Raw genomic sequence first — 14,121 nt, forward strand, 5'->3', positions numbered from 1 at the left:
AAACAGACTACTCGGAACTCTTGAGTTCTTTCCAGAAGCAAAATCCATGGTTCCTTGTGTATTTTTTTTCCAGGGTCTCTGATTTTATAATAGGTATTATAACTGAGGAAGTACCTTTCCCTTAAATAGCCTGTTTTCAGTTATTTGAACTGTATAGCAGTCTCAGTATGAAAACTGTCATATTCTTCGTTGACCTAAAAATGGGCATTTGCAGCAATACGTTTAATATTCAAAATTTGATGATGAAGTTGTTTGAAGATTAGGAATCCGTGTGCGAAGGGATATCTGTTTTTATTTTCTCCAGTTAACAGACTGTTATGACATTGAAAGTTAAAAAGTCAATGTGAACAAAGGGAATTAAATCTAGCTTGTTTTCAGTATGGAAAGCTTAGCTAAAGTTATTAGCTTAATAAGCTTCAACATTATAGCTTTCTCTTTAAATATCAGTATTTTCTTTAACTGATCATTGTACTCCTTAGGGAATTCTAAAGCTTATTTCCAGGAACCACAGTTACTGTAGCGTGTGTAACCATTCTTTTCACCTTGTTAGAGCTGGAGTTGTGAGACGCTCAAATACCAGCCCAATGGGCTTCATGAAGATGGGCTCCTGTTCTCCAGTACCAGGGGACACTGCGCAGGGCGTTGGGCGCAGGTTATCCACAGGATCTTCTAGACCGTATTCTCCTTCGCCACTAGGTAAGCCCACACATTCTTAGCAATTAGTTAATGTTTATCTGGAACAGTAATTCAGAACAGTAATTCCTGCTTGAAATTACCTTAAACCAAAATCTGCCCAACTAGGTCACACTTGCAGAAATAATTTCTGCTAAATGACTCACAGAAGTAAACTAACTAGGTTTTATTTTGCTTTATCTTCATGTGTAGGTGAAGTATAAGTTCACATTTTGATTTTGTTTGCATAGTTGGAACCATACCTGAGCAGCTCGGACACTGTTGTTGCGGACAACTTCAAGGACATGACTCGAGGAGTAGAAACTTCTCAGGTGAGTGACTTTGGACAATGCAACCAGTGCTATTTTGATAGCGTTTTGCGAAGGGAGAGGAGAGGCCAACACTGCATTAGTATGGGTTAATAGGAGGCACTGGGTAAGTGGTGCACTGAGTTTCTGTAGAAACTGAGTCCAGTTGTGGCTGTATCAAGACACCTTTCCCATAACTAATTCCCTATACAGTAAGAGAGCGACTGAAGTTTCTTTTTCTCAAGATGAAAAAGCAACTCTGATAATGCCTGTCTTTAAACAGGGATGGAAATGGATGGATTATTATGAATGGTAGTAACATGCTTCTCAGAATCTAGTTTCCATAGACCAGCTCTGTCATGCCAGTCCTCAGAAAAGAGAGGAAGAACTGCCAGTGTACAGTGTGCAGCACATTTTCGTCATTCCCTTAGGAAATTGACTGGAATCTGATGCTAGCGTTGCTAAGCATTCAGTAAGCTTTGCAAGTCATAAATCATTATGACATGCCAGCAGGGAAAAAAAAAAAATCAGGGAGAAATAGAACTTGAAGATGTTCTGAGACTGTTAAAGATGGAATTGCACTGTAATGCCAGAAGGATTAGGCGTCAGAACATGCAATTCAGCAACATGTTCTTTTTCTCTATGCACATTTTGGGTGCAGTTTCTTCTTTATCTAAAATACTAGTTATGCTCTTTATTTTGACTCTCTAAGAGGTGGTGTTGAAACTGCATTGTGGGTTTTTCCCCCTATTTAAACACTTCCCAAGATAATCTGGAGATGATGGAGCCTTCATTTCTTGGAGTAGCCATATTTCAAATATCTGGGAATGGTTTCATCCATGTGAAATGAATTCTGTAACATGTCTTAAAAATTACCTTCATAATTGCGATGCCATTAGCAGTCTCAACAAAAGACAAGGAACGAGTGAATCCTCAGAATTGAAATGGTCTCTTAAAAAAAACAAAAAGGGTGTGTGTGAAGAGAATATGAAGCAGTGTGTATGCTTTTCTTGTTGCATCTTTTCTTTGGATATAATTTTGTTGAGCTGTTGGTTTAGTGCCTTTTGCCAGTGTCAAACTGACTTGTATTTGTAACATACCACAGCACTGGTTTTATGTCTGTAAGGGTTTTTAATGTTTCATTTCTTCATCTGTTTCCTGCATTCTTTTCCTACTTGACTTTATTTCTTAATTTCAAACGAACGCAGTGGTATTTCTATTGGTAAAATACCACAAGTTGCAGCAAGTCTGTTTCTCAGCGTTTAAATGGGTATGGGAAGCTGGCTTTTGCTTCTGGGTGAAGTGAGGTCATCTGTACTGAGATTTTGTAAGGACTGAAGACGTCTGTTGTAATGTAGCTTCTGAACTAATTGAGCTGCTCTTGCTGCCAGTGGCAGCAGAGGACAAACTTCTAACTCAGAAGCCTTCCCTGTGGTGGCAATCCCACTAGAACAGTAACCAGTGAGATTTAAGACTGGTTTCTGAAACGACAGGTGAGGACTTTCAATGCTATGAGACAGACGAGCAGAGAGATTTCGAACAAGAAAATTCTTGGCTGGGAAGTTAATGAGAAATAGACTTGATCCCTCTGCTGGAGCTGCAGGCAGAAAGGCTATTCTAAAACGTCCTGTTTAATGGAGTGGAATGGAATCAAGATGAAGTAGCTCATATTCAAAATCTAACTAGCAAAAGCATAGGCTTAAGAAGGTTGAAAGATCTATCTTAACAGCTAGGCACTGCACTGAGCAAACTGCAAGAAGTTTGTGGTGGTTTTTTGAGCTTACATTTGTGAAATGGAGCCTATCTCAGAAGATTGTCTTGGCCAGCACTGAAAAATCTTAATCTAGTTAGTATGGTCCTTTTTCAGTTTTGCCTTTTTTTTAAAAAAAAAAAAAGGCGAGTGAAATTTTGTCTGGGAAGCTGTGGCCACAAAGTTGAAGTCTTATGTGCTGTTTGTAACTGCACAGTTCCTCATCACGAGACATAAAAACACCACAAGGAAGAGACCATTTCATCCTCTTTCAAAATAAATAACCAGAAATTTGAAGGGCACCTTTGAGTAGGTGAGACATTCACAAGGGACGTTTCCCCAAAGCCCTCTGTTTAAATGACTCCTTATAGCTCTTCCATTTCCATTTGCTTTAGGAGAAACTTTGCACTCGTACTGAAGTGTGGACTTCCTTTGTACATAGTAAGCTTTAGAAAAAGATTCAGTCTGACAGACTAAAAAATAAATGACTGCCCAAAGTAATGATCCCAGACGGTTCTCTCTGAATAATTTGGTTATTTTTAGTACCTAGTTTTCTTGCAGGAACCATGAGATGAGCTACCTTTTGTGTATGCAAATGAAGTCATTATGTACCAAACAAGTCATTAACAAGCAACGTCACATTCATGCGCTTGTTTGCAAGAATATAATTCCAGTGCTTGAGAACCTCTATTCAACCTACAGTCTTGGCGGCTGCACTTGAAACTTTAGTGTTGGTTATGCCATTCCTGCTGAATCCAACCACTTTATTTGTCTTGATGCAGGTTTGCCAGAGGTACTGCAGCTGCCAGTACAGCTGTCACCCTGAAATCTTGCCTATTTGGCAGCTTGAACATCTCATCAGTGTAACGTAGCCTTAGTCCAAATAGCCAACAGGCTAAATCCATTCTCCTTGCCATCTAGTAAGTTGATGATCAAACATAATCTCATGATGTTTGCAGTCCTATCTTCTTTCAGCTTAATGTTGGTCTCTGGCATTTTGGGCTTCCTTGATACGTTTTTCCAAGTCCTGCAACTAGAATTTTACCTTATTGTTTTTCATCCTCACAGGTTCTCCGATACCACCATCTCAGTCTCCACAGTCGCTTTTGATGGGAGCGAGGTTGCAGAGTGCTCCTACTCTCACAGATATTTACCAAAACAAGCAGAAGCTCAGAAAGCAGCATTCAGACCCGGTGTGCCCATCCTATGCTGGGTATGGATACGGTCATTCTCCACAACCAAGTAGGCCAGGTAGCCTGGGAACATCACCTACCAAACATATGGGATCGTCACCTAGAAGTTCAGACTGGCTGTTCAAAACTCCATTACCAACCATCATTGGCTCTCCTACTAAGGTTTGTTAAGTTTGCCACTGTCAATAAAATGTGAAGTGGTAACACACCACCTGAAACCATTCCTGAGAATATTTTGAAGTTCTAACTTTGTTTTTTCTATGTTCTTGGCCTTGATTCTTAAAGGCAACAGCTCCTTTCAAAATACCTAAAACTCAAGCATCCTCGAACTTGCTGGCCCTGGCGAATCGCCAGGGCACGGTAGATACCCTGTTGCAGCCTAAAGACATCGCTGACCCAAGGGATTTCACACATTTCCACTCGACCCAAGGAGGTGAAAAGCAGGCAGGAGAACATCACAGTAAAACTACATTCGGCAGGTAGGCATTTTGCAGTATTTATAACCTGTAAAGCTGGGTAGGGAACTTGGCAGAAGAATGTACGTTGCGCACAGCAACTTGGAGGGGAAGAGCATGCAAAAAATGGGCTGTGAGGAGATGCTGAGGTTTGGTGTATACGACAAGAACATTTTGTACTGTGTATAAATATAGCATGGACTTCCTGAAGTGCTTTGTGTTGCTATCTAGTTCCCTTTTGTTTTGATTATCTGAATATGGAATTTCATTGCCTCTCTGAAGCCTGTTCAGTTTTGCTTGAGAATCTATATGACAAAACTTACAATATAAATTTTTAAGACAAAAAGGTCTGTTTATTTTTATGTTAGCTCTGTTTCAGTTAGGTCCGTGATGAACAGTGAGATTTCTAGACTTTCTGTAGTTTTGTTGAAGAATTCTCTGTAAGAAATAACAAGAATCTGAAAGTCTTCCTTAGTTGCAAGTTAGATAGGAAGATCTTACTGAAGAACGTTGTTGTGAAGTCATATGTTTTTCTGTCTAGGTCTGTTAGTACTGGGAAGCTCTCAGATCAACAGGTAAAGACTACCCTTGGTGGCCAGTTGTACCAAGGCAGTACAGACAGCCTCAATACAGAGCGACCCATGGATACAGGTAAGGAACAGCTTGGTACATCCTGGCTGTCTTTATGTGCTAGTTTTTTTTATGGAGTGCCAACTAGATACAGTTCTGCTTCCAACTTTGATAATTGGTTCTGACAATTTTTAGCCTCAGTACAGAAGGCTTTTTTTTTAATCTTTGAAGGGGATATGTTCCATTTCTTTAGCATAGCTTTAAAAAGAACTGAGACAGGAAAATATCTATTTCTGTGCTAAACACAGAAATATCTCATCTGCCTATACTGGCTTGAGGGGTTTGGTTTTATTTTTATACAACATTTGTGGCTGTTTCATTTCCTAATTCCACCTCGCTTTCATATGGAAGCCACTTTATGTAATTCTGGGTCATTTTTTTCTCTCCTCCCTCCCCAAGCTTGTCCCTTGCTACAAGTGGCCACCAGGAGTTCTCACCTTGCTTTTGAGCAAATGGAAGGAGTTCTGCAGACAGGGCTGGTCTTCAGCCTCCAGACCTGCCATGGTGTGCCTGGAGAATTTTTCTGTAGTATCTTTTGGTGCAGGACTGGTGTCATCCTCAGGCTTTCAGAGAGAGCCTCTGTTGCTATTTTCTAGGTGAGGGTAGAGCAGGGAGAGATTGAAAGTAAAAAGGTATATGAAGACTGTGTCTTCATTCTTTTTGTGTCTCACCAAGGCCGTCCACTTAGCTTGTTTTGTTGGCTGACAGAACTTCTCACTAGTTCAAGTCTTGGGTCTACATCAAAGCATGTTGTGTTGCAGTGCTCCAATTTGCTGCATGTAATTACTTATTGGTATGATTATATGTAATAGGGACTAACTTGCTGAAATTTTCTCTTCCAGCTCCAGCAGGGGCCTATGGAATTGCAATGGCACCTCCTTCCATGGCAAGTGGGGCGAGTTCTCGGGCTGTCATGTTTACTGTTGGGTCCCCTCCAAGCAGTGCCACCCCTCCTACCTGCACCCATATGGTCCTCAGAACAAGAACCACCTCAGGTAAGACTTCCCTGACCACTGTGGACTGTTCTCAAATGCAGTATTTGGGCTTGCCCTAGGCCTTGCCTTTTCACTTTTTGGGCCAGTAACCTGGTTACTGCCTTGCACAGTAGGTCCTCTAGGCCATACAGTAAAAGTGCTCTGTAAAGTAGAGATTAATATCGGACAACTTCTGCCTTTTCTCTCCTAGAGAGAGAGACAGAGGCACAGATTTATCATACAGCAGTGTGTAACCTCCTGTGTAACACAGCTTTACTCCACCGCAGGGAGTATATAATAGATCTCTATGACAAAGGTGGAGAGGAAAAGTTAAGTTTCTGATTCTGTATTTTTGCCTGCTGCTGTGCATTGTACCAGGAGCAACACACAAGGGCTGTGAGCTGACTGCGTTTCGGCATGTGTCGGCTATTTTGCCAAATATCAAAGATGTCAAGGTAGAGGCCTTCATCCGCTCAGGATGAGCGGGAGTCCGCAGCAGTGTGTTTTTGTGAACCATAGCACAACCTTTGGTCTGTACAGTTGGACTCTCTGCCTTGGAATCCTTGTCATCCAATTCCCAGAGTCTGTGTTACGAATCGTCACTGTTCGTTACGGTGTAGCCTTGGCATTCTCTACAGAGTGATGCAAGGAACGATGAGGAGAGCCTCCCAAGAGTGAATCTGTGATGACTACTGATTTATCATTTGCTATCATCCGCAGCCCCAGCGCTGCGAGATGGAACAACCTATTAGACTGAATGTGTGTGTTATTTTTCTTGTAGTTGGATCAAACAGTTCTGGAGGGTCTCTCTGCTCTACTAGTGGCCGTGTATATATGGGCTCTCCTCCTGGTATTTATATGGGTTCTTCTCCTCCGGGAGCCGAGGCAGCTCCGAGTCTGAAGTACATGCCTTATGGTACTTCGCCTCCCAGCTTAGAGGGCTTTATCACTTTTGAAGCTCCCGAATTGCCTGAGGAAACTTTAATGGAGGTATAGAAAAAAATAATTTAATGTTTTATAATGTATAATGCTGCTAAAACAGAGACATGGTGAAAACAGGACTGCTCAGTGCACTTCATAGTTTCCTCTTCACTATCTCACATATTCCTTGTTAAGATTTTGAAAATATTCCTGTATCGATTGCTGCCAGTTTCTCTCTGGTAGCTATTCCTGGCATTTCATGTATTTGAATAGGTAACGAAAGGAGCATGACTGCTTTTGTTCACCAGAGCCTTCCACAGAGGCCTCTGTTTTAATGCCAAGTCTCTGGGTGTGGGTGCTGACAGTAGCAATGTCCCTCTGGGCATTGTTTTTAACTGCTTCTTCACAGTCACTGGATGACATTAAATCCTACTTGTGGGAAGAGTGTCCTATATTTTTTTAAAAATGTGTGGAGGAGTGACACTTTAAAAACACAAATTGGGGTGGTCTTTCACCGGAATGCTATCCTTGGACTGTAAATTTCTCAAGACAGATTGCTGTTCTGTTTTCTCAGTCACATCTTGCTGGAAGGTGTTTGGATCCCTATTGATTGAATCTATATGTTAGAACATGAATGTTTGACAGTACACTGTATTCTTCCCACAGATAGAGTTTAAACTCTATTGAAACCTGCATTACTGATGAAAAAAATGATAAATATTGCTGAGATATGTTTGATTAATTTCGAAGGCTAACTTTTTTTTTGAGCAGAGGCTATGCATGTAGTGTCTGTTTTAGTCACCAAGAAGCAGTGAGTTGTTAGCTCCAATTGAAGGTGTTTAGTTTAAATTGTAAACTTTGGCAACAGCCGCCTTTTAACACAAAATAATTCTAGATCTAAGTGTAAATTAGAGTGAAGCACCTAAGTGTGAAGCTTTAGATGGGTTCTCTTGTAGGTATCAAGTCTGTTATATAATAAAAGCCAAATGTTCCTCCTGGCTTCTTACACAAGTGCCGAGCATACTTTTGGGTTGCTGATAATATAATAACAAGTAATATGTCCCACTTGTGATTCCTTTAGTTGCTCAGGTTTCAACAAACATAGAACTCCATGTCCCAATTCCTTTGGCTTTGTTGAAAGACACTTAAGTATAAGCTAGTGTATCTCAAAATCGTTAATGAAGAGAGAACAAGTTAATACCTGTTGATCTGTTTGGACCCGTTTGGTTCTGCAGTCCCTAGTGCTGGCTCTACTACAATGTGATTTCTGTATAGAATTGACGTACCAAGAAATCCTCAAATGATTAGCAAGAGTTTTAAGTGTACTTGTTTGCCGTGGGGCTTATAATGGTTAAATTGTTGTCGTCTTTCCCTCTGACAGAGAGAACATACAGATACACTGCGTCATCTAAACATGATGCTGACATTTACAGAATGCGTTCTGGATCTGACAGCAGTACGAGGAGGAAACCCAGACCTGTGCACTTCTGCAGTGTCGCTGTACCAAATCCAAGAGAGCATAGTTGTTGATCAGATCAGCCAGCTAAGCAAAGAATGGGGGTAAGTATGCGGTCAAACAGTATCAAGAGAATTAGTGAATATTGAACACTTCAAAAACGCATTCAAACTGTGCTCTTTTTGTTGGGAGTAATTGTTTTCCTGTATAGAATCTTTTATAGGAGTAAGTTTTTAACAGCTGACGACAGATCAGAAAGAGCTAAGGACAGAGAGACAGAGTTTGCTAGCAGGCAAATAAAAGGACAGTGTTTTTTGGACTGCTATGCAAGTTGGGGAGAGTGGTGAGGAGTTCAGGCTTGAGAGTCAGCAGTGTAGTTCTAACCTTGGAAATATGTGCACCAGCTTCTGTCAGATCTCAGCCCTCATCTGTTCCTGTGGGCCAGGCTGAAGCAGTAGCGCTGAGGTGGAGATTGGGTAGGGGGAAGGAGTGTCCAAATTAGGCTTTTTTTCAGTGGAAACAATCAGCCCAAAATCAAAAACAAGGAGAAATATGAGAAATTTGGAGTGGTGGGAAAGGGCAGTTCCACTTCCTGCCTTCTTCCTGAAAAAAAAACAGAAAAAAAAAACCAACAAAAAAAGTACCCATCAAAGTGTTTGCTTTTCACAACTGAGAATTCCAGGGGCATAGGAAATGACTCTTAAGAGAAAGTACACCCAGTCGCTTGTGGTAAGACGTTGACCTCGGGCACTTAGTCCCCACAAATAAGTGTTCCTTTTTAAAATGTCTGCATTAAAGCAGTTTGTATTTGCTGCTGCAGCTCCTACGAGCAGATGTGCTCTCAACCCGTGACACAGTGTTTGTGAAGGGAAGGGAGGGGTGGAGTTGCATTTTAAACATCTGTCTTCCTTTGCTGCTGCTGCTGGGTCCTGCGTAGGGTTGTGAATAGAAAGTGGTGTCTGCCCGTGGCTTGAAAGTGTTCAAGAAAGGTGTTCTGATACATAACTGCTTTTTTTTTTTTTTCCCTTCCCCTCCCTAGACAAGTAGAGCAGCTGGTGTTGTACATGAAAGCCGCCCAGTTACTCGCATCTTCTCTGCATCTTGCCAAAGCACAGGTCAAATCGGGGAAACTGAACCCATCCACTGCTGTTAAGCAAGGTAGGTGCAGTTTGCTTGGTTTGTGAATTTTCTTTGCTGATACATCACTCAAAAAGCTGAAGTTGCAACATTTATTTGTTTTCTTCTGTACAAGAGCATTGTAGATATGTACACTTGCACAATTCTGAGAGTAAACAAAGATACAGGTAGAAACCGTTAAGAAATGGGCAGTTATTAACTTGAAATGGAAATTTTTTGATATATACTTAATTCACAGAAGTGGCAGAGTAAGTAAACATTAAAAGCAGAAGTTTAAACAGACTTTGCTAGTGCTGGGAAGAGCTAAACTTAGGTTATATTGTTTGGTTGTGTGGGGTGTTTTGGTTGGTTGGTGGTTTTTTTGGTTTGGTTTTGTCTTGTTTGGTTGGGGTTTTTTTGTTTGTTTGTTTTTAATTTCTTCTTAACTTTCTTCCAGTTGTGAAAAGCCTCAATGAGAGATACAAATTCTGTATCGGCATGTGCAAGAAATTGACGGAAAAGTTGAACCGTTTCTTTTCAGACAAGCAAAGGTTCATTGATGAAATCAACAGTGTAACTGCAGAGAAACTCATCTACAGCTGTGCTGTAGAAATGGTAAGTCACTCCTTTCACCTAAACGATAGGACATTGAGATGAATTGCTTCCTTCCCTTGAAGGAATTGATTCCTATCTCTTCTAAATAACCAGAAAACAGAATGTATGTTTCCAGAATTCTGTTCATGGTATTTTTGTTAGTCTTTCATTCTCTTTCCTGCCCTGCCTTAACTGTGGCTAAAGTTCCTGGCAGATGCTGTTCCTCAGGGATGTTTCCCCTACATCAGCACATTTGGTACATAAACACAGGGAAATGAACTCTGAAGCCACGCAGCCCTGGGCGCTGAAGTCTCATCCAGTAAAGCTTACTAAAGCATAGGAGCAACAGAAGTAGCTTCATCAATCTGCCACTTCAATTGGAGGAACATCAGCCTGTCCACACAAAGCAAAAATGATAGTAAACATGTGGAAGCATTTTCATGTAATTGATAAACTTTCTGTCTGCCACGGAGCAGATGCAGTAACCATTCGGGAAACTTAATGGCTTTTTTGATGAGAAGGAAGTCTTTTTAATGTAGGTGTCGCACAAGATGCTGGCAAATACTCTGCTTAACCCTCATAATAGTGTAGTCATGCATAATTAATTTGTCTTCTTTGCAAGAGATTGTAGGTATAAGAGCAAGCATATTTATTCATATGTTGTTGTAACACATGTAAACACAAAAGATAAAAAAAGTGCTTTTATAGCTTATATGTGCAGAATATCCTCAGTTAATACAGCACAGGCACTGTATTCTCTCAGACTTTGTTTCGTTGCTTACAGTTATAAAACCAGATCAACTAAATTAAGGGTCAAAAATAGTTTCTTAATGACACTTTTATATCATTAATTTTGAGTTTTTCATTTCATTACTTGCCTAATGCAGTTCATGTAACTGAATCTCCTGAATGATTCCAGGTTCAGTCGGCAGCTCTGGATGAGATGTTTCAGCAAACTGAAGATATTACATATCGATACCACAAAGCAGCCTTGCTGCTGGAAGGACTGACTAAAATCCTGCAAGATCCTGCAGATATAGAAAATGTACACAAGTGTAAGTTTATGTTGAATAATGAGAATACTGAAAATTACATGGAATTAACCTGGTGTAGTGGGTGGTGTCCCTGCCCGTGGAAGGGGGGTTGGAACAAGATGATCTTTAAGGTCCCTTCCAACCCAAACCGTTCTATGATTCTATGATTAATGCATTATAAAATAATACTGAACTCCTCACCTATTTTACCTCTATCTGTTTTCAGATAAATCTAGCATCGAGCGAAGGCTTTCCGCACTTTGCTATAGCACAGTGGCTGTATATGAGCAGTAGGAATATCCTGAGGACCAGATGGTGTGAACATAAGGGACCACATCAGTGATACTGCACTTTTTTCACTACAGCTTAATTGTTGTCCTTGTTCTGCCCCACGTGGAAGATGATTCTTACATTTCTGTGGTGACTACCAAAGAAACAGCAGCATATTCAAAGAGGAGAAATTCCAAAAGTACACTTGCCTTACCGATCCAGCAGCTCCTTTTTCTTCCTAACAACAGAATTTAAAAGAATCTCTCTTCACATTTCAAACTGATCCTTGTACGTGTGCTTTGACTTGAATGATCAGGGTGTTTTTTTCCTCATGAGGTTTATAGAGAGTGGATCCTTCTGCATCAGGTACAAAAAGACATTTCCCTCAGAAGATTCCCTCAGAAGTTCATGAAAAAATATTTTTAAGTTGTCAGTAAAATGTGGCAGAGTGAATTTGGGGAAACCCTAACCATGTGCAAGTGCTGTTTGAAGCTTTCGGGGCTGAGCTGGCTCGTGTTGTAAACATGGCTCAGCTTGTCGTATGAAGGGATGGCGAGAAAAAGCTCTTTGACACGAGGAAGAGATGGTAATGGAAGAAATTGCGCTCCATCTGTGCAAAATCCCCAGTGGGTTTTCAGCTGATGTGGATACAATTCGATGATCTTCTTCCAAAATATTTTGTTTTGCACTAATTTACTAAAGCAACTGTATATTCATTTTTGAAGAACTATATAAAAAAAAAAATAGAGAAAGAAGGCACAATGGACTTGGCTGAATTTCATTTCAGTGTACATAAAAATTCTTTTCAGAATTTCAAATGTAGCTTCTAGAAGACTTTCAAACAAACTGTAAAAACTTGTATTCATGTGAACCTTTCCATTTTATACCTATTTGTCTAATACTTGAGTAACTACTGCTCTGGACTTTCTCAGTAATAGCAATGTTGAGTTGCTGGTTGTTTGCTTTTTATATAGATTCGGTTGCATCTTTTGTTGTGCATGCGATATGTGCATTAATGCCTGCAGTCTCTAGGGGTGTAATGACAGTTCGCTGTAGTTTGTTTCTTGGGCAGTATTACAATAAATACTGTAAGCTGAAAGGTTCTGCACAAGGAACCATGCAAAACCAGAAAATAATGTTGGGGTTTGAGATGCTGATAAGTTGATGTAGAATATCTACATACAGTGTGTGAAAAATCAGGATTATTTTGTGTGCATTTAGGGGGAGAGGTGGGAAGCTTCATTTAGCCTTATAGGCATTATCATTTCAAGCATCCCATGAGATCACCAGGACACCGATTTGCAAAGTATTTAGGCAGATCAGCTTCTCTGGAAATGGTTCCTATACTTTATTTTTGGGACTTTTTTTTGTTACTCAACTGCTTGAATACTTGAATAAACCATTCTCCAGGACAAAATCATTTTAATCCTCTTAAACACAGTGGTCTGAACTATTTGACAAAGTTGTACAGGGCTTACACATCAAAATATTGTTTCAGTGTTCGGATAACCATGTGTTTCCTTTTACTTTGACAGAGTAATGTACTTTTTACCTTATTTATCTGTATGAAATTCCAACAGTTAATTTGAAAGTGTTTGTTTATATAATGTTTGTATTTTTAGGTCTTTAATACGGTGTTTCTACCTCTCCTTTGTAATTGCATGCATTATTCTTGAAACTAGGTAATAACTCACTGAACTGTTGCGTAATAGCCTTTTTATTATGGCCTGTATAAATGTATATTAAGGTAAAAATAAATACTGACACTAGAAGTGTTTCTATGGTAAAAGCGAGTTTCTGTGTCTCTGTAACCAAAGGCCAACGGTGTTAACTTCAAAGAAACGGTCTGTATTTGGCTGGTGAAACAAGTTGCTGAATGTTCCCTGCTTGGGTCAAGAGAGGCTCATCTCAGCAGCTGGACGTGCCACTGGGGCAGGATGGGGCAACTCGACTGAGTTGGTTATCTCTGGATAGCTCTGGCACAAAGTGTTCCCGAGTTTGTTTTCAGTTGCTTTAGGAAAACAATTTACCCTGCTTTGTTTTTTTTTAATTATTTTTTTTTTAAAAAAAACTTGGATTTGAAAACAAATATGCTAAGTAGGTTCCTGGGTAACAGCTGTATGTTCTTCCAACAAGGTGCTTATTTGTTGCCTCCAGCAAAGAGGAGCTGTCTGGGCTGCCAGAACAGCATATACAGAGCTAATTGACAAAAATTGGCAGTATGTTACAATTTCTACCCAAACTTTATGGAAAAACAGGTTTTGTCCCCCTTGGAGCTAATATCTTCTCCCCAGCTGAGGTGTGCTGTGCTGGCTGGTATATTTCTTAGTTGTACTATCAATTTTTTCCTGATTTATTCTTTAAAAGAAGCCCCTATGCTTGTGACTGGCACGTAACAATGAAAGAGGATGAGGAAGGAGTGAGCAGGGAATGCTAATGATATGTCTGAACACGAATCTAGGAACAAAGCAAAAGCCTTAGTGTATGAGTCTAGGAGATAGGCTGCTTTTCCCAGGAACTCACTGTTTTTTGTTGGTTTTCTTTTTTTCCTCAGGGTTCAAGCTCATTCTCCTTCCACTCTTGCCAGCAAGACTACAGCTGCACAAACAGGAGGAGAAGAAAAGGGCTATTCTTGTTTGCTGTTTTCAGGAGGAGGAGACCAATGTTCATGGCCTGTCTTTCTGCATAAACTCATTCCACAAAGATCCTGAAGCTGTCCTCTGTCTTCAGCTCTCTGCGCCAAACAGC

At 40.3% G+C, this 14,121-nt stretch overlaps 1 protein-coding gene across 2 annotated transcripts in view; it reads left to right on the top strand.

Moving 5' to 3' along the window:
* ULK2 (unc-51 like autophagy activating kinase 2) overlaps positions 1-13,158 on the top strand; it is a 40,565-nt gene extending 27,407 nt beyond the window's left edge. For both annotated transcript variants that reach the window (XM_074160429.1, XM_074160430.1), the window contains 12 exons: positions 551-696; positions 924-1,004; positions 3,799-4,085; positions 4,209-4,402; positions 4,920-5,029; positions 5,851-6,003; positions 6,764-6,972; positions 8,285-8,463; positions 9,399-9,517; positions 9,933-10,090; positions 10,989-11,124; positions 11,330-13,158. In XM_074160429.1, the coding sequence (XP_074016530.1) occupies positions 551-696; positions 924-1,004; positions 3,799-4,085; positions 4,209-4,402; positions 4,920-5,029; positions 5,851-6,003; positions 6,764-6,972; positions 8,285-8,463; positions 9,399-9,517; positions 9,933-10,090; positions 10,989-11,124; positions 11,330-11,397 (1,840 nt within the window). In that variant the 3' untranslated portion in view covers positions 11,398-13,158. The remainder of the gene's footprint in view (positions 1-550; positions 697-923; positions 1,005-3,798; positions 4,086-4,208; positions 4,403-4,919; positions 5,030-5,850; positions 6,004-6,763; positions 6,973-8,284; positions 8,464-9,398; positions 9,518-9,932; positions 10,091-10,988; positions 11,125-11,329) is intronic.
* Positions 13,159-14,121: the final 963 nt, after the last annotated feature.

This window comes from Numenius arquata, chromosome 18, assembly GCF_964106895.1.
Source record: "Numenius arquata chromosome 18, bNumArq3.hap1.1, whole genome shotgun sequence".
Lineage (NCBI taxonomy): Eukaryota > Metazoa > Chordata > Aves > Charadriiformes > Scolopacidae > Numenius > Numenius arquata.